The sequence below is a fragment of the Falco rusticolus genome, chromosome 9, assembly GCF_015220075.1.
Source record: "Falco rusticolus isolate bFalRus1 chromosome 9, bFalRus1.pri, whole genome shotgun sequence".
In the NCBI taxonomy this organism is placed as follows: Eukaryota; Metazoa; Chordata; class Aves; order Falconiformes; family Falconidae; genus Falco; species Falco rusticolus.
In genome coordinates this window covers 6208528-6228953 of record NC_051195.1, presented here as the reverse complement: position 1 = coordinate 6228953, position 20426 = coordinate 6208528, and the positions used below count along the sequence as shown (strand labels likewise).

The window sequence follows — 20426 nt, the reverse complement described above, 5'->3', positions numbered from 1 at the left end:
TAACTTATTATATTGTGTGCTTTTTATTTTCCAGAGGGTGTGCAGTTACTATGTCTGATTGATAAGGCTGCTGACGCCTGTCGCTACTTACAAACTTATGGTGAGTGGAATCGTGCAGCATGGCTTGCAAAGGTATGTCACCTCTCACATTTCAGTTTGCTAACATAAATGACCTGCTTAGTTTATGTAGGCATGAAGGCTGATGAGAGTGCTATAGTTCTCAAAACTTAAAAAACTGAAACACCAATTTGAAATAGGATCATTGGTTCTTACCATGTGTTGAGCTGTAACAAGCCAATCCATTCAGTAGGTATTGGCAGCTGGCTCTTCGGCCTTTTAACTACAGAGGTCTGCCCTGCCTGTCCAGATTTACAGGACTGGAACCTAAAAATTATTGGAATACTCAATTATCTAATTTTTGAGCAGTGGTTTGTGAAGTTGCATATAGCTGTGGCAGTACAGAGTTCATAAGAAACTGCAAAAAACCACTCCTGGAAGTGGAGAGGCAATTAGACAGTGACTTTGTGCTGAGCTCCAGGTAGTGTGTGAGCTGATTTTAAGGTTAGTACCAACCACATAAATTTGCATGAACTTCTCTTTTGGTATGCAGATGTAATTACAGTAAAGGAACCTAGACATAGCATTCATTCTCCAAATTATAATGGACAGGAGTCAGTAAGAATGACCTTTCACTGCCTCTAAGAAAAGTTTGTTAAATTTCCTGCAGAAAGTATGGAAAAAGGCCTGCTCAAATTTTCTAAATGAGTGACTCTCACTCTTAAGAAGAATAAGATGGTTTTTTTATTATTTTTTTTTGTCCTTAAGTCTTCAGTAAAGCATAAAAATTTCTAACTGCTTGATACTTGGGGTTTTAGAAAAGCCTTGTGGTAAAAATAATGTTAATCACATCTAAACGTGGAGTGATCTGAGTGGAGTATTTTTATCTCTATATATTTCTAATTTTTCTTACTTATTCTATCAAGGGATAAGCGTACTTTTTATTAAAAAACTGGTAATTTCAGATGCTTTTACTTCTGCTCAAAGTCTTTCACTGAAAAAAATGAAACAGAAGCAGAACGCTCTGTTTAACTGGCAGCTGAGAATTCATAATGGGCTTTCCCATCTCTTAAAGGTTCGTTTGAACTCAGAGGAGTGTGCTGATGTGTTAAAGCGCTGGGTAGATCACCTTTGCTCTCCACAAGTCAACCAGAAGTCCAGAGCCATTCTTGTCCTCTTGTCACTTGGATGCTTTACGAAAGTTGCAGAGATGTTGCACAGGTAAAGATGAAACTGCGCAATCTGTATTTTTTCACGCCCAGAATTGTTATGTAAGGATTTGTGACTAGAAGTCAAAGGGGAAGGAGGGAGTCTGCAGTTTTGACGTTTGTTTCTATTTTAGAATGTTTTTCTTTAACCTCAGCACTGCATCGTTTGTGCATGCTGGAACTGATGTTTTTGGTGAAATTTCAGGAGATACACCGGCATTTAAATTTACTGCTGGCTTTAAGATTTCTAGCCCCCATTGACCAAGCAGTAACAATTTATAATAGCTATGATTATTTTGCAGGAAGTTGAGCCTTGATCTTTCAAAAACTTTGCATCAAATGTCAGTTCCTTGAGTGCAAGGAGAAAGGGGAGATGTAAAAAAAAAAAAAAAAAAGCTTGGGGAAAGGGAAGTGCCAGACTAACAGGTGCAAGAGGAGCACGATGCAGTACAAGGGACCAGAGTAACAGTATGACCTGTTCCTACATCCTGCCTGGGAGCGGGGCAGCAGCATCCCTGCCCGAGGAACGCACTTAGCACCATGGTGATGTAGTGAATACTCAAGGGCTGTGAAACGTGGAGGAGCAGAGAGCAAGGTAGAGCAGCATGTGCTGTAGGTGTGGATATGTGCCGTAGTGGCAGCTAAACAGCCGGACTGTTTAACCTTGGTGATGATCGGAAGCCTTGTTCAGCCCTCAGGGCAGAAGAGATTTGCCTCTCCAGATCTAGGTGCAAAGTTTTAAAAGCCTGTATGCAAGTCTTCTGATGCGATGTCCTGGAATACTTAGGATGCAAAACAAACGCATTATTCCTTCTTTTCCTCATTTAACAGCATGAGGTACTTTGATAGAGCGGCTTTATTTGTTGAAGCTTGTCTGAAGTACGGGGCGTTTGAAATGAATGATGATACAAATATCCTTTTTCTGAAATCCTGTTTCTGCACCTTTGTGCTCGTAAACAGTGAGTATGCGTGAGCCAGTGTTAGGTGAACTGGTCTGCACAGGAATAGGTGTTCCTAGTATTTATTTTCCAGGTAATGTAGTTTGAAGGAAGTATGAGGAAACAAGTGGAAGGAAGACATTTGCATAAATCCTTAACATTACCTCCTCCTGATGCTCTGTGAGGCCTGTGGCACTAGAAACCAAACTAAAAGTGAAAAAATAATCATAGGAGAGAAAAGAGCGGATGATAAAATGTTCTTTGCAGAACTTGAAATCATTACTGCAGCCTGTATAGTGGTTCAGTTATCTTTTAAACTCTGTATCTCAGGAAAAATAATCCCTTCATTGAACCCCTCTACAGATCAACATACTGTTTTAGCAGTTGAGGTTCTTTAGGAAGGAGTCAGTTCTGAGACAGTGACAACAAAGAAAATTAAAGGTCAAGATCAGATGAGCTGAAAATGTAGTATTTTAATAGTATCTAAATATTGGTCACTGCAGTCTGCACATCTAACATAGCGTTCTGGAAACTCTCAACAGTTGTGCTGACTTCTGTATTATGTGCAGTAAAAAATAATGCATATGTAAATAATACCTGATTGTATTTTATGGAGTCATCACTGATGTCAGCTTGTAAATAAAAAAGGCTACTAATAAGTCATGTAGATAACTCCAAATCTAATTTAACGAACGAATTTTGTAGTGTGAGCTTACAATTTCTTAACTTCTTTTGCAAGTTATGACATGGTATTATGGTAGGTACTTAAGTGTATCTGAAACCTATCTGTTTTATTTATAGCACTCTGCATATTGTCTAATAAATGATAATATGCATCAATAGTAGAATTTAAAGCAATTTTTTGTCTATATTTGTGCTGAAACATACTGGGTTAGCACAATTGGCAGCAATGTTCAGCATTTTCAGCTTGGGAGAGCTAAAGTGTGTGAAAAAAAAAAAGAAAAGGATTAATATTTTTTTCATTTTGCTATTTATTTTGTGTTTTCCTTAATGCTTCATTTACATAAATTGATCCATGCTGTATATGCAGATTATGCCAGAAGCTTGAAGCTCCTGGGCTTTAAACAGGGAGCTATTCTTTTTGCCTCAAAAGCAGGAGAAGCTGGTAAAGACTTATTGACTGAGCTCAAACAGCCTAAAGAGGAAGTGATACAAGAGTAAGAACTCTGCATTTATGAGGAGATTTGGGTTCTTTATCAGACTGAGATTCCACTGTGTGAAAATACTTTTTTCTCTTGAATCACTGTACTAGCTGATATGTGTGATCTGAGCAAATATTGTTAAATGTGTGTGGAGGCAAGATTAAGAACTGGTTTATGTTTATTTTTATGTTAAAATTGTCCTCACTTTCACAAGAGGAGAAAGAAACCTATGGTAAAATTATACAAGGATATTTCCAACTTTTTCAACCGTAGCAGAAACCGAATTTAAAAACATGCTGAAAGACTTCTGTACCTGTGTAAAAGTCTAGTCCATTTACTTCAAAAAATCAAATTTTTATAGTTCTTCGCTACTGTTGTAATGATATGTATAAATGGTTCAGTCTGTAATATAAAAATATAAATATATTTAAAGAATAAATATAGATCAGAAAACACATGGGTCTTTCCTGGAACATTGTGTTTTCTCAATCCAATTTTCCTGTTTAAAATTACTGTTTAAATCAGTTCGCTGTATTGTCATTTTCGTAACTGTCTCGAATGGAATCTTTAACAGCTTTACTTATGAAAGTTTTCTAACATTCCAAAAATCCATGAAACGACCTGCTTTTCAATTAAGGTATTGTTATATTCTGTTATTCTGAAGTGTGCACTCCCTGCACGCCTCAGGGAATAAATTCTGCCTTGTGCTGACTGGTTCATGGCATCAAAGGATGGGACAAGACCCTACCTCAACAGCAGCAAGGTAGGCTCCTGTGTAATATTCAGGAGATCGCTAATTCTGTCTCTACAGTTACTGTTTTGTTTGTTATTTGAATGTGGGATTAACGATAGGTAAAAAAAAGCATTTTTTCAAAGCCAAAATGCTGGCTTTTTAATTAGATACTTTTTATGCTAACACATCTTATGGTCCAGATACTTAAGGATGCCACTGATTGAATCTGTTCTCATTTTTGTGCCAGTATTTCAGTATTTTAAGTACTTGTTTTCATCACTGCTTTTTATGTCAGATATGTCTTTTCTACTTACTACTGATTGACTGAGAAATTTTACAGCTGAGGAGTGGATGCTGATGTTAAACTGCCCTTGCAAATTGAAGACCGTGGCACGTGAAAATTAGTCTTGGCTAAGACAAGTTGTTGGAGCTACTGAAGTTTAGTATGCAGTAGTGAAAAGAATCAGGTCATGGAAGAGGTCTCTTGTTTGGAAGTAATTAATGGCTTGTCTACTTAATGTGCGTTGGATTCTCCTTAGGTTTGAGTATTTGTGGATACATACTCTTCACGCCTTCCTAGAGGAGCACCAGCTTCTGGACATTTCTTAACTCCATAAACCTCCTAGTTTCTATGATGGCATTTTCAATAACTTTGGAAAGGTTAGGCTTTTCAATAATGATATTTTTTATACAAATTGAAAATGTGAGTTTCATCACTAAATAGAAAACTGTTATAACTGCAGTGTATCTTATTCTTTCTTGGCACATCTTAAATACACCATAAAATACTTTGTTTAGTGTTACAAACAACGCTTACATAGTTACATTAGCTTGGGGAAAAAAGTGTACAATTAAATTTGCCTTAAGTATTAACCGGTGAGCAACATAGTTGAGCAAAATTAACTGCCATTAACGAAGGCCTAAATTCTGGCTCACACTGACGGCTACAACACTCCTCAATTCCTGCTCGTTTGTGCTAGCCATACTCATGGGCAAGGTTACTGCAGAGTTGGCGTAAGCACGCACCAGCTTGTTCTTTGACAGATGGCGTAGAATTGTCAGTGGGTCTCTGGAATAAAATCTGCTTTGATATACACTTGGATTTATAAATGTGATGTCTTTAAACGAAACACATTGCAAAGGCCTTTTAATACTGAATGTTTCTATAAACTGTGAAGTGTGAAGGTTGCAGAATACTGTGTGGCATTCCCAAGTGAAACCTTTATGATGAAAATAGAGTGTAAAAGTGATTGAATAGTTTATTTAGATAATAATGCAGTCACAGTACAATAATAAAACCAAACTTTTAAAATCTCTGTGTGTCTGGATTCAATATAAAACTGTCATCGGTTGCACTGGGATTGAATGCTGATTGTGTAGTTAAAAACAGTTGTTTTGCCTTCTGGACCAGAACAATGCTCACGGCTGGGTTTAGTGGAGGAAGTGATTATCCTCCGTACATACTAGTCACATTTTCCATGTCGGTACTGATGAGACATTGGGTTTGAGCAGTAGCTTTACTAACATACATAACATTTGTACGGGTTAAATTAGAGCAGGACGTTGTCTGTGCTTTCTGATTCTTAAATGCAGGAAAATAGGTGATGTAAGAAAAATGTTTCCCTTCTGTTTTGGTGCTGCCCTGCAGCCAATAATGCAAGACTTCCTTGCTTCTCAGCTGACGCCGGTGAGCATTGCACATCTTGCTTTTGTCTAGGAGGCAGGTACACTTACGTCGGTGCAGGTAATCAGCTTCTCAAAAATAGGAAATGTATTCAGCCATGCTGAGATAGACGTCAGTGAAGTCTTGTTTTTCTCCTTCCTAGTTCACGTAGCTTTCCTCTTGGCTCCTAGGATGCTTCTGTCGCTTTGACTTAGAAGCTGTCTAAAAAAATACAGGTAACTGATCGCTACCTGGCTTGTACAGAATGAAATGTGAGAAGATCCTCACTTTTATGTTTGAAGGGCAAGCCTGAGAGTTTGGAATGTAAAAGAAACAGAATTGAATAAATTTTCTGAAGTTCCCAGTTTTAACTCCTTTAAATCCCTTTGAGAATTCTTTCCTGGAACCACTGTGAACAGTCCCAAGTAGCAGCAGCAGTTTATAATCCGTGTTTTCCTGGGTTTGCATTTTGAAGTTTCTGTCAACAGTAGAGTCTTAATTCTGGAACCTGTCCTTGGCCATTGGCAATGAAGAAACGGCAGAGGAGTTGGGTTTGCGAGCCAATGTATTGAGATTCTTTATTCATTTGTCTTTGAACAACGGAACGTGATGGTTGATTATCAGAGCAGATTATTCAGTAGCTATTTTAAGATTGTTTGCAAAAGGCCAGAACCTTTGTCCATAAATAAGGAGGGTTTTGCACATTTGGGTTGTCTAGATGAAGAACTGCTATATGGAGAACATCTTAAAGCATAACTAGCGATGGTTACTCCTTTCATTGCGTTACGTGAATCATTTTGGACTTGTATGACCAACGTAAAACCGTGCATATGACTGGATCTATAGGGATGCATAAGTTGTCTCCATTTCAGTGAAGCATTCTGCAATTTGTACGTCTGTGTGGAGCTCATCCAGTCCTGCAGACATTTTCTTTCTGGATCTCTGTGCTCATACTCAACTAGTGGTTTTACAACCCGAGAGGAGCTTATGATAAATACTATCATGGGACTCCTGTACTTAATTTTAAATTAAAACAGGGCTATTTTTTTTAAATTTCTGATTTGATTCTTTCAGTTTTACGATAATGGATTTACTTGTTCTAGCAGTAAATAAAAAGTCTAGAAAATAGTCTGGCAGCTTAGTTTTAATATAAGCAAGCCCTAATTTGAGTTTTAATTGGAGCATGGCATGCCTCACAATAAAGGCAGTCTCTGTAAATTAATCATTAAGTGTCTCTAAAATTGTCTAACTTGGACCTGTTTCTGAAGTACTTCTCCAAAAATATATATGTATATTATATGTCTGTATATATATACACATATGCATATATTTTATTTGGGGGAATAATTATGGAAAATGACAAAATTATTGTATTGCAGTGTAACAATGATTACTACTATATTGTGAATTATTTATAATTTACTTTCATTAAAATGCAAACAGTCTGCCAATTTAAAGACTTTGCAGCCAGATAGGGCCATATATGATACATAAAGGAAACCTGCTCCGGAACGTTGATGCGTTGAGTGTCTGAGTCAATAATCTAAGAGATGATGCTTCTCAGCAGTTGACCCTAGAGGCAGAAAACAAGGACCATCACAGATTCTTTAATGGGAAATGGGTTTGGATTGGGTGATCACTGGCTGCCCAGAGCAGCTCAACTAAAAATCGAATTGCTGGTGAACAGTAGAATAACAGCAGCTTGGGAAAGAGTAAGGGCTTTTTTTTTTTTTTTTTTTTTTTTTTAATTATTTAGCTTATTACTTTCTCAGAAGAATTCAGTACAACTTCAATATTAACGTGACACTGGTAAGAGAATTCATTAATGAGGTCAAGCTAAAAGTGTTGTTTCCATACTAGTATTTAGTACTTTTGAATTAGGAATTCTTGATAGTAAATAAACTTGATAGTTGTGTTCTACTTAAACACTGAAGATAGGAGCCACAGCCGTGATGGTTTCCAGGTATCTCATCTGCTTCTGCTGGGAGGCGGCAGTGTTAAGCAAAATTAAAAAGGAAAGGGCTGAGATTGGAACGTGTTGGCACGTAATGTGGTTTCTTTCACGTGACTTATCTTACTGGTCGGTTTGTATGAGGACTAGTGAAAAACTGGCACCTAAAAATTCTATATTACATCAGAAAAATCGGAAGAAAAACAAATCGGCTGAAATTGGTTGCGTGAAGGCCTTAATCCTGCACAATTTTTCACACACTGAGCTGTTAGTCAGAGGAGAGGACATCGCAGCGATTTGCTGTGCAGAGGCGATCCTGTGGGAAGAACTGTCCCTGCCTCCTGGTTTAGTAAAGGCAGGTGGAAACAGATATCAAAGCTCATCATAAATTTCCAAGAAAAATGAGAAAAACTTACAGAAATTGGGAAGGAAGGAGAACTCGACAATTCTTAAATTGAACTGGAGGGGAAAAGTCCTTTTTCTTAGTGTCAGGGGGAAAGAGTGTTTAAAAGGCTTCTGTTAAAATGTGGGAATGGGAGAACAGCAAAACAAACGCGGGCTAGATGCTGATGATGTATTGGCAGATACTCAAGGCATAAACATTTTGCTTAAGAGTGGCAGCTTTAATACAGATTTATTCTTAAAGGCATTCAGTAGAACTATGTTCTTACCTCTCCAAAGGCGGTAGTACTAAAAAAAATTAAATAGCAAAGTCAGTATATGTTCATTTTCCAAGATAATTTAGATTCTTTGCCAACTTCATACCTGCTTGCATGAGTTGCTGGCAATGTTGTGTGTTGCTTTGTGTAGGTGGGAATTTCATAGCAATAGTAAGTTACCCCCCAGGCAAAATGGATTTTGTCTGCACCTGTGGATCCAAAGGAAGGAGGGGGACCTTGATAAAATCTGAAATTAGTTGGGTTTTTTTTGAAGCAGACTGGTGAATTTGAACACAGTGAAGATTTTTTTTCTATGGAACATGTACAAACTTTCTATGTGGACTTAAAAGCCGGCTTCCCTTTGGATGGGCAGCTGTCAGCCCATACAATTAAACTTTGCTGCCCACGTGCAAAGTACTGGCCTTCCCTATTGTATTTTTCTCCCTTGTTGAAAAGTCAAAGTCTACCTTTCAAAAAACGTCTGGCTTCTGTCAAGTGTTTATTATGTGTAGCGAGTTAAGACATCCTACGAAAGTATGTGCTGACAACTGAAATGGAAGTCGCTGGTTTACCTCTTGCAAATTTTAGTAACAAAGGGAGCCTGGAGTTGCACAGGTACAGTCGAGAGTCAACTACCAGGTGGCTTTCACCCTCCTGGAACAGAGAACGTTGATCTTTTCAGAGTTCGCTATTATTTTGCTGTCTCCTCAGTCCATCTGAAGAAATGAAGTTGTAATGGGTTGGGTGTGGAAAAAACCACACAACTAAAATGTGAAATGCTGAAAGGGGTAAAACATAACATCTTGGCATAGGTTGTAGGTACACCTTGTGGATGAGGTACCTCATCCATCTGATTCCATCTGCTTTGGCAGTATAATAATAGAAAACGTGCAAATATAGTTGAACTAAAGCATCTAGATTTTTTTAATATTATTTTTTGAAAATTCTAGAATTTTTGTGTCTAACTTGCTGTTAACTTGTTTGTCTTAAGATGTAAATGGCTCTTCAGCTTGGACATAACAGTTGTGGAAGAAAAGGAAAAACGTGCATAGTCAGAGGAGGGAACCATCTAACATCTTTAAAACGCAATTGCAGAAGGTAAGTGATGCCCCCTGCTCCATGCCTGCTGGAGGAAGGGAAGTTTAAGTTGAATTTCAGTCTTGAAAATCTGAGATTAGCAAATACACAACATTAGGTTCATTTCCATGGTATTCATTGAAACTGTTGGTCCCCTTCCGTAGGTAGAACTTCCCCTCCACCTTCCTATTTCCCCCTCCTTCCCTGTCAGTGCAGCAGCAGCAGGAGGATGGCGGGTGGTCGGCGGGGACTGTAACCGCCTGCGTTAGGGAGCAGCTCATGAGCAGGGCAGGGATGCTGTGGGGTTGTCTGTTAGACCCCAAACTCAGCAGGTGGTAAAGGAAAGGACATTTAAACACGTCTTCAGGGTGACACTATTGGCCCAACGTAATGGTTTTCTTTCTGGGAATTAGGTCCATAAATTGAAAATACTTTTTTCCCATGTCATTGTCACCACTATTTCATTTAGCAAATACCGGCTGTAGTTCGGTGTGGTTCCCCACTGACAAACTCTCATTTCAGTGACTGCTTTCCAGAGGGTTATTGAATGGTGGTATTATATATTGTTCAAACCAGATGTCAACAGGTGTGTTGGGGTTTTTTTTGTGTTTTTTTTTTTTAAAAAAAAAAAGAAAGGCAGGGTTTTGTCATTACTTTCCACCCTAGGGTAGCAGGAGATAATGGAGTTATATTACACTTGTCTGGCTCCTATTTCACTTGCTGTAATTAATAAAAAGCTATAGGCCACAACTTTCAGTTGCAAAAAGAAGGTCATCTTTGTGGGGTTTTTTTTTTGTGAATGGTCATTTTTTCCAAATACATGTTTCATAGCCATGACCCTAGTGAGTCGATCTGTCATTGCTGAGGCACCTGCTTTTTGAATCCAACTGTAGACTCATGAATAATTGTGTATTTTGGTGACCCTTTGAAAATGTTTTTTGCCAGTGGTGTTTGTGAATGAAAATTTACCATAGCTTACAAGCAGTCACAGATCTTGACGACAAAAAAAAAAAGAAAAAAAAAAAAAAAAGTACAAAATGCATAGCATATGTCTTCACGGGTCACAGTTCCTTGGTAGTATACCACATAACGTTGATAAACCCCTCTTGGTGAAGCTGCTAGCCTTTTCACAGCGATGCTCCCTCGTCGCTGGTGGTTGCTCACGGATACAAAGGCAAAGGTTACCGTGTTTCTGCATATCTGTCTTCTCCAAGTGTATTTTTCAGTTACTGTCTTCAAGGTTGTTCCAGTATGCTGGGCTGTTAGGAAGGCTTTTAGATTCTCCTCTTCCTCCTGGTGTGGCATCTGAAATGGCTGTCTGGACAGAAGGTGGGAGAAGTCTCTCCAGCAGGTAGGTTGGTTCTCTCGGACAGTCTGTGAAATGCGGTCACTGTGTTACCCAGCAGCCAGGACGAGTTTTTGAACATATTTTCACGGTGAAGTGCAATATAACACTAACACTTGCAGGTTTGGAGGCAAAATACTTAAATAGAAATAAAATACAGGCTCATTTCAGAACATTTCCAAATACTCAGGGTATTCTACTACCGAGGCATATACTTGTTTTTTAATATGCCACATAACAGTGATTGTCAAGTATCGGTGCCCTCATTTTCAAAGTTTCTCCATCTGCCACTTACGACACATCTCTTTTTACCTTTCTGTTTTCTGTCTTTAGCAATGCTTTATATAAGCAGTAAATTAATCTGGTGTTTCACGTTACTTGCAGAACTAGTGTCTAGTCTATATCCAAGCTTTGTCAGCAAGCTTTGGTGAGGCTTTCGATATAATTCATCTTCTCTGGGCTCTGTATCTCTTATCTGGATTTACTGTGTAATTGTCTCCTCTTGCCTCAGCCCTAGCATTATCTTGTGCGACGGAAAACTAACAAGATTGCTGCTGCAGGAGTCGTTTTCCGAGACCACAGCTTTGATCACATCACCGTGCTCTTGAACTCCTTATTCACCATGTCAAGAAGTTGGTCTTATCTTCCAGCCTCAGCTCGCAGGACTCCCCCTCTGAACACTTGTTTTGATTTTTGTGGGCTTTGATGTTTTCTTATGTTTAGTAGAAAGCTGGGTGGGTTTTTTTCTTTCTTTCTTTTCCCATTTTTTTTACAAAGAAGCTGTTTATCAGATGGACAGTGCAGGATGAAGTTACGGACAGATGAATGGCAGCAAAATGACCCTGGAAATATGCCGTTCTGTCATAGCTCTGCCTCTGGGCCACCCTCCCATTTTTCCTTGCTTTCCTACTATTAAGCCAGGATACAGAAGCACAGAAATGGCAGCAGAAAATGAAACAAAGCAACCACCTCCTTAAGCCAAGGTGGAGCTATGGCACGGTGCTACGACAATAAAAGCTCCAGGCTGTGCTGGGGAAATGGAGGGGAAGAGGAGGAGGAGATCCAAACCTGGCTCGGCCCAAGAGCACCACTGGCTGCTTTGTCTTTCTCCCACCTCGGCTTGCTCTGGTTCTGCTGAGGAAGCTGCTCTGCCATTATCACGGTGTGCAAGTTTGTACACGTAATACGGGATGGTTCAGGACTCGTAACCTCCAGCTATAAACTACAAGACTTCTTAAAGCACGTTGACTTACTCCATCAGTCAAATTCCCCACTGTCCCTTGCACAATAGATTTGCAAGTTTTCATAAAACTCATAATCTGGGCTGAAAAAACCTATTTTAATCCTTCTTTTTTTGTTGTCAGAATGGATTTTATTCAGTCTTCTTGATCAATTATCTTCTGTGGCTCCTAGATGAACTTCTTCCTTGTGTACTACGTGGTTTGGTAACCAGGCACCTTTCTGTTGCAGAAGAAAATGGCCCTGGGAACAAGAGGGCACGTATTAAAGCAATGGACCTAATGTTTGGAGAACAACTGGAGAACTTTGGGAGTAGAAAATATGGTTTATTAAGTAACAAGTTATTTCTCCACTTTAACAGAATTCCATTTGCCTGAGAAAAAAGCCGTTTCCTATTCATTTCTGGGTGATAAGGGCATCCTGGGCACTGGTACACAGCTACAAACACAGCAGCTTTATACTCCTTTTTACACAGGATTTCCACGCCTCATCCTGCCAGAGGAAGTATCTCTGAAGTCAGGAGTTATGCATGTCGAGAGTCATATGAACGTAAGTTCGTATTTTAAGAATAATTGGGTCTTTCTTCATAATCAGACACACCCTCACAACTTCTGAATTGGTTTTGGCCTTTGCTTACGGAAAACAAAATCAGAAAGTCTTTCCTTGGCTTCTCAGGATGGCAAGGCGCAGGGTTTTTTAATTCAAGAGGTCAGTGGCTTCTGACACTTCCCTTGCTACGTATCTGTTGCTCCGCTCCCGGTTTGGGGTGAGGACAAGCCGAGCTGAGCCGTGCTGTTAGCACATGGGTTTGGCTGGAGAGAGGAGGCTTGGCAGAACCGCCCCGGCTGGAAGGGTTTCAACCTAAAGCCAAAGCCACGTGCTGAAGGAAGGTTTCTCTGAGCATCCACATCTCCACGGAGCAAGAACACGCCGTTGTTACTCTGCAGTTTCTCCTGAACAAGTTGAGATAAGCCAGTTCTCTTGAATATAAATAATATTAATTAGTCTTTTTCCCTTGCCTGATAGGAAAATTCCCCTAAATAATTCCCCTAAATGTCTTTTCTGCTCGGCTCTTAATTCTTTGAATAATCTGGCATATCTCCACAGCACTTTATGTGTGTATGCATGTCGTATGTCATACACGGGCTATACGTAACGTCCTTTTCAGGAATCAAGGAGCATGCACTGGCCAGCCTCTCAGCTAGGAGCTGGTCACACAGGCACAGGGCTGAGTCACTCCCTGGTGAGCTGGGGCAGTAAATGTCACGTCCTCGTGCCCGTCTTCGCTTCCCTCGCACCCACGCTCCTCTGCACGGTCCCGCTCACGTGGCACTGGTGCTTGTGTGGCAGCGTCACGAGAGAGGTCCAGAGGCTGAACTGGCTGGAAAATAGTGGGGTTTGATTGCTTTAAGGTCTTTGTGGGTTTTTTCAGATGAACATCTTGCTGGATGGGTTCCCTGGCCTGGTTCGCTATGTGCTTACTAAGGCACAGAGGGGTAGGCATGGATCTGAGGGTTTGGAGCGGGGGGTCGTCTGGCTTCAGGTTGCCTGTGCAGACGTGAAACCGCACTCTTGATTTGAAGCCTCAGGGGAGAAAGAAACACGTGAGGGGTTTGGTTTTTATTTTGAGTTACGAAATTTGACTTGCAACATCTATATTTGAAGTTACCAAGACAACCATTTGCATTGGAGGCAGCATACATCAGGTGTTCATGGTGTGTACTGTCAGTAGCTGGAAATCATTACAAGGAGAAAAAAATAAATCCCAAAACACAAACAACAAAAAACATAAAACAAAGGTATGAAGTTGCAAATATCTGAGTCTTTTCTATCTTACCTTGTTGTTATTTCAGTAATTTCTTACCTCTGACATTTTAACTGCTATCTACAATAACTGAAGTATTGTATCATGACTTCTGGTTGCTTGCATACAATCCTTCCCTGGCGTATAAATCAACTGATTAGTTTGGAGTACTTGTTTGCCTGTTTCTTAATTCCTGACAACCCCAAAATTTTATTTCCACGATCTGAGAGGACTCGTTTGCAATGTATCATCATTGATTTTTCTGGGTTTTGTATGTTGCACAACTAAATCGGTGTTGCTGCCTGCAAAATGCTGTACAAACCAGCTCATCCTTCCTACGTTTGGGAGAAGGCGGCAGGCATAGCCATTTTTCCAAAGTGGAACAAAATGGAGTATTTTCTTTCTCCCTTCCCTCTAGAAAAACAATTCTTAAATACTTATCAAGCCAAAGAGACTTTTCTTTCTGACTGTTTCTTCCAGTCCTATTCTGTGGTTTACCTCAGCATCTGCTTTCTTTTTCCACTCTGCAAAGTTAAGCCTGGTTTTGATTAAAAGCAAGCTGAAAGGCAGATTAATGCATCGCAAGAAAAAGCAGCCTTGCTAATATGGAAAGAGAGCAGGAAGGTTAATTTGTCAGTGGTCGCCTGGTCCTGGATGTGCTGTTTTCTGGTAGCAGCTTTTTCTCCCAGTAGGGCTAAGCCAATGCATAGGGGGTTTATTATTATTTTATGCCACAACCATCTCACGAAAAAACCAAGACATTCTTTGAACTGAACTGAAATCATCTGTTTATCCTTTCTGACTGCTTTGCAGGCAAATTCCTCAGCCACAAAATTATTTGCGAACATTTTTTTCTATTTCCCATTCCACCATTTTCATTTTTGATGAACGTTTAAAGTGTTCATGTTTCTGTGAGATTCCAGTGCTTTCTGATAGTATCTTACGTGACTTCAGCTTTCAAACCCAAGAGGTAGTGTGAAATCAGTGTCTTACAAATTACTGTCCCAAGCAGCCCCCATAGGCAATCCTAGTTCTTAATATTCCTCAGCTTTTAGTCAAAGAAATGCTGAATGAGTTAAATAATAACAGAAAAGTTAGACAGAATAGGGAAAAAAACCCCAAAAGCCCAAAACCACAGCATGCAGAGTGCAAGTCAGTGAATGATGGAATGCTGAGACTGGAGAGGAGAAATAAAGGAGATCAGACTCTGCAGGAGGTGAGCGAGTTGTGCACCGATTCTGTATGCAGAACAAGATGGACATTTTTTCTGTAAACTGAAGGAGCCACGGAACTTGTCTTCTACCACCTGAAGGCAGCGTGAAGATGGGGCTGCTTCATTCCTGAGCCGGAGCGCGAGCATCTCCGAGGCGGTGGCTGCCCACGGGGAGCACAGGGCAGCGGAGCATCCTGCTCCCCAAGCACCGGGCTCCAGCACCACCCTGGGCTCCAGGCTGACCCTGTGGCTGCAGCAGAAAGCCAACGTGCAAAACCAGCGACTCCGCTGCTCAGGGGAGCAACAGAGCAGCTACCTATTTATATACGTGTAATAGATACATTTACCACTTTAAAAATTTCTGTTGTCTGCTGGATATCTCCCTAGCATAGCCTTCAAATACACATCAATATCTGGATTAATTTTTATTATTACTATTGTTATTACTACTATTATTATTTATTATTAATGATAATAATGATTGTTGTTATTTTGTCTCTTACTCCATTCAGGAAGCTGTCACGATCGCTTTCCCTTTTCAGCTTCAGTTTTCCTTAATTCTAGAAGTCCTGTCCTGTTCCCTCGGGATTTAAACAAATCACCATTAACAGCTTTTTATAAAACCCGTATTATTTCATCGAAGGAGTTTCCAGCTCCTGCAGGAGAGGGCAGCAGAGCTCAGCGAATGGAGCAGCCTGGGGGCAGCCACTTGCAGGGTGAGGGAGCAGGAACCAAAAACTGGGATTTTTCTTCCCTATATTCACTCCTTAACGATTGGCAGCACCAAGACACTAGCCAAGCAGGAGCAATCTCAGTTACAGATTTTCGTGTAGCTTATAAAAGATTTTAGTGTAATTGATAAATAGCCACAGGTGGTTTGGAAAGGAAAGGAGGAGAGTGAGAGTGTCCGCTTCCCTTCTAAAGCAGCAAGAAGTAGCAGCGAGGGTTGTTATTAAACAAGAGTGCACACCCCACTGGAAATCTGTTTTAATTTGGCAAATAAGAAATGCTTGAAAATAATAAGTACGATTGAAAACATTGTTTTGCATATAATGCAGGAACGGAAGGGATTGCTTTAAAACCTGGTGGCTGGTAGTGGTCAAGTCTGGTTCAGTTTATGTTGGTGTTGAAGGATTGCCTCTTAATTATTTACAATAAAGGGGAGATTTGCTTTCCAGAAAATAGTGAGAGTAGATATGATGCACACAGACATCACAGCAAGTGTATCCCATGTTCAGGTGACAGAAATAAACTGCTTCTATGGTTACCTGGAGGATCAGGGGATGCTGATGCCAATAGCCCACCGTGCACGCCTGGCAGCATTCCTGCCTACCGGCAGAGATCACAGAGGCTTGGGGTTTATGTGTATGTGGAGGAAGAAGAAAGGAGCAGAGAAAACTTATGACAGGAAAAGTTATCTCTGGTTTTCAAAGATGTATACCTCAGCACTTGCTGGTATGAGCGTTTCTGGTCAGCAGCAAATTGTTGTCCGTGAATTTGAGTATGATTTTTAGCGTATTTCAGTCAACTAAAAGCACTGGGAGTACAACCGGCCAGAGACACCGGTGTGTTTTGCACAACAAATATGCTGAAATAATCTTTTATTGTTATTAAAGCTTATTAACTCTTGCATCACGCACTGAATGCTCCTGTTGGCTTCGTGGCATCCCCTTCGAAGGGAAACCAAACTGGATTGTTTCTCTTTCAACATGCAGACTTGCCATGGTGCTTAAAGCCCTGCAGGAGAGAACGCTGAGCCCAGAGCTGTCCTGCTGCAGCAGGAAGCAACCCCTGCATCTTTAGCTGGAAAACCAATGCAGGTTTGTTTTGGGGTTTTTTTTGGTAGAAGCATCTAACATTTGTAACTAGTGACGAGAGTCCAGAGAGGTGCCGATCCCTGAGGCTCAGCTCTGCAAAAGGTGGTGGGTTTGTTCAAACTGTGTGCGTGTCCCTGCGGAGCTTCAGGTGGGTGACCAGTACGGGGAGGTTTGCTCCTGTGCTTAAAGCAAAGCATCTCACTTGCTAGGTAGAGTTTTTCTGCTAACGTAGTCAAAAGTGGTGGGAAAACAAGGGGAGCGATGGATCTGATATCGAGAGAACCTTATTATCAAAAAGGACCTTCTTACTGAAAGGTCTCACCTTCACCCTGACAGTATCTCCAAGGAGCTTGTACCATCCTCTGACCTCCCCAGAACCCCTCCGATCCCTTGCCCTTTTTCTATTGCAGGCTTAAGAATTACATGGGTTTGGGGACCAAGGAGACTATATTTGTACCTTGCACATCATCCACACCATTTCTCAGGAAAGATCACAGCTTATCAGCAAGAAAACGCACCAAAAACCCTGAAGACACGTGCTGTGCAATGTCTTTATGGAAGAAGGGTTTGCAGCAAACACAAAGATAAGTATTGCTTGATGCTTTCTTCAAATACTGATGTTTTATGAGGCAAGTAATTCTATTTTAAAGCACAGACCTGCTCACGCTCATACCCTGAATCTAGGGATTTAAGAAATGCTTATGTATAAAGAAGCTCCTAGTCCTTATTGAATTGGCCCCCTCCAAGGTCTTAATTCGCTCTGGGGTCCCATTTGGTGTGTGCCCGAGGGACCAGGCGATGGCAGGGTGTAAGGCTGGCCTGCGGCAGGGCTGGCTTCGGCAGCTGCTGCCTGGATCTGGCCCCACTGCAGCGCGGGGACGGAGGAGAGGTGCCCCCTTGCCCCACGGGTTTGGGGGCTGCGCTCGCTTTGGGCTTGTTCACCCAGGAGTCTGAGGAGGTAGTAAGATGCTCTGAGTAACAAGCGTTATCTCTTTCATTTGCAACTCTAGTCTGAAGCCAGCTCAGACTGACAGCGCTTGCACCCCAGGAGAGTGATAAATTGCTTACATAAATAAAGATGATGTAAACACTGGCAATGTTAGGGGAACTCCCTCCCAAAAGCAGTTCTGGGCTCACTGATGCAGCCTGTGCTCAGCTCTCCTGTTATAAGAGGTCCAAGAAATTCATCTCCCTCTCCCAGCAGCGAAGCTGGGCCATGCTGGCAGGGCTGCCTCGGCCCCCCATCCGTGCTACAGGTCTGGCTGCAAGGGGCTTTGTCATTTACCCTGGTATGAATCGGGAATATCTGTTCTGAAAGAATCAGTTTCATTTCCTTTTTAAAATACCTGTTTCTCACGGCTCCTTGCTCTGTTGGTGAGAACTTCTAAAGCATCCTTTTGGTGGATGATTCACTATCTGTGAATATAAGTATAAATGCCACAATTCACCCCTGACTGCTGGAAAGGCCAGAAGACTCATGAAGACAAGCAGCCTGATTAAAAACCAGTTTACTGAGTGTTCCACAAAACTAATTCACCCAAGCTTCAACACCGTGTCTAATGCTTGATGCACGGACACTGGAAGGCTCCTTGAACACTGTCTGCTAGAGGCGCGCAGCGAACGGGACTGCTGCGGGGAGCAGCGGCAGGACTGCCTGCAGGCAGGGAATCAGCGCAGTTCCCAGCAGCAGCAGCAGTCAGAAAGGAAAGCGAGGGAATGGTTTTGCCTCCTGATTTTGCCTGCTCAGTCACCACGTCTCTAAGCCTGTGGCAGAGGAAGCTGAAACGATTTTCTTTAGGGCTTAAAGTAACTTTTGCCTTTGTTCTCCAGCCCTCGTCACGATGGATATTCAGAGCAATGCTGGTAGCTGAACACCTTGTCTCTCTAGGCAGGCTTCTGAAAGGGTCCATACGTGTAAGATGTAGGCAGTTTTTCGTTATGATGTGCAGTGCAACGATTTGGTGATTTGCATTAAATTCATGGGAATGGCTACCAAATTCTGGACTCGCCCATATGCCTTGGCATAATAGTCAGAGTACAGATAGCAAAATGAAAAAAGGCGGAAAAAAAAAAAATACCTGCTAACATTTTCTATATTGTATGTGGTTTTAGCTTTACTAGAGTAAGAATATTTTTCACAGTAGCTAAATGTAACTGTTAGAAGGTGACCTCTCTGTGTATCAAGTATACATCTGTATTCCAAAGTATAAAATTAGAATTGATGAGAAAAAGGGGGGGGGGGGGGAAGCCCAAATTGTTTTGTTTCAAAATTTCAACACATTTGTTGGTAGATATGTTTGACTAGCTCTGCAGCTGTTGAAAACATTTTAAAATATATCAACGACATTGATATGTATAATATATCCCTTTGCCATATAGAAATTTCAGGAAAAAATTATGTCCAAGCTATCTTTATCTGAAATCCTATAGGAGTAAGTAGTCAGTGGGAAAGAACTCTAGTGTATGGGCTGGAGCGTTTTCCTGGGACAGCTGTTGGTGTGACATACATACCCATGGACGTGGCTTTTTGGAGGCTTGTAGCGATATTGCTCCAGAGGAAAAGAGCACTTTGGAGATCTTTGCAAGTGTGTTTATTTGGCAGTCTAAAGCTGCTTAGCCAGTGAGCTAGAGAGCTCTAAAGCTTCTTAGAGAGTGAGAAAGTGATGCAAGATATTGGTCAACCTTGTTTATATTAAAAAGCACGTGTCATTTCCCCACTAATACAAACCAAACCCAACACTTAGGAAACACGGCTATGGCAGGGACTGAACACTGCTTTGCTCAAAGAGTTGCTAACATCCTTGGGTAAATGCCAAAATAAGCATGACTGGAGCAAAGGACACTGCCAGTTTTAACGCTGGGTGTCTCAGAAACTATTGTAATGGGAGAGAATGGAGGAATCCCAATAGCAGAAGACATTTTTTGGTGGATTATAGCACTTCTTGTGCCATGGGTAAAAACTTGTGTAATTTCAGTTTTCATCACCTGTATTGCTTACAGTTGGCCCAACTGTTTTTCAAGATCCAGTTAGCTGCTATTCATTTTTTTTTTTTTTTTTTTTTTACGCTTTGTTTGCTTATTTATAAGAGGAACTTGCTTTCTGCTGGCTAATCTTCCCCATCTTTTTCCCGTTTCAGAGTCTTCTAAAAGATACCATGTTTTCACAGAGGAATGACTTATGCTGAAAGGCTCCATTCCCTCCAAGATCTTTCCCTCTTTTCATGTCTCTGTAGGGTTTCTTCCTTGCCAACTCTTTTCTCAAGTTCCACGCTGCTTACGTATGTAACTTTTGAGGATGGTTTTCTTCTCCATGTCTCTGTGGCAGAGGATTTTGTGGCAGTAATTATCTCAGAATGAATACTTTGTTGGGATTAAAGGTTTTGATTAATGTCCTTTTGGGTTTGTGTTTTTAAAAACATGTTCTATGCGCAAATCATGGACTGCTGTTTAATTTTGTCTTCCGAACTTTTGATTATTTAATTTTTTTCTTTGTTTTCTTTGACAAACAGTGTTACAGGTTCTCTGTGGGACTCCAGTTCAGGATTCTGTAATAAAACCA

The 20426-nt window shown here is 40.9% G+C and overlaps 1 protein-coding gene across 2 annotated transcripts in view; it reads left to right on the top strand.

Moving 5' to 3' along the window:
* WDR11 (WD repeat domain 11) overlaps positions 1–5415 on the top strand; it is a 46222-nt gene extending 40807 nt beyond the window's left edge. For both annotated transcript variants that reach the window (XM_037400067.1, XM_037400066.1), the window contains exons 26-29: positions 35–132; positions 1133–1278; positions 2097–2176; positions 3228–5415. In XM_037400067.1, the coding sequence (XP_037255964.1) occupies positions 35–132; positions 1133–1278; positions 2097–2176; positions 3228–3385 (482 nt within the window). In that variant the 3' untranslated portion in view covers positions 3386–5415. The remainder of the gene's footprint in view (positions 1–34; positions 133–1132; positions 1279–2096; positions 2177–3227) is intronic.
* Positions 5416–20426: the final 15011 nt, after the last annotated feature.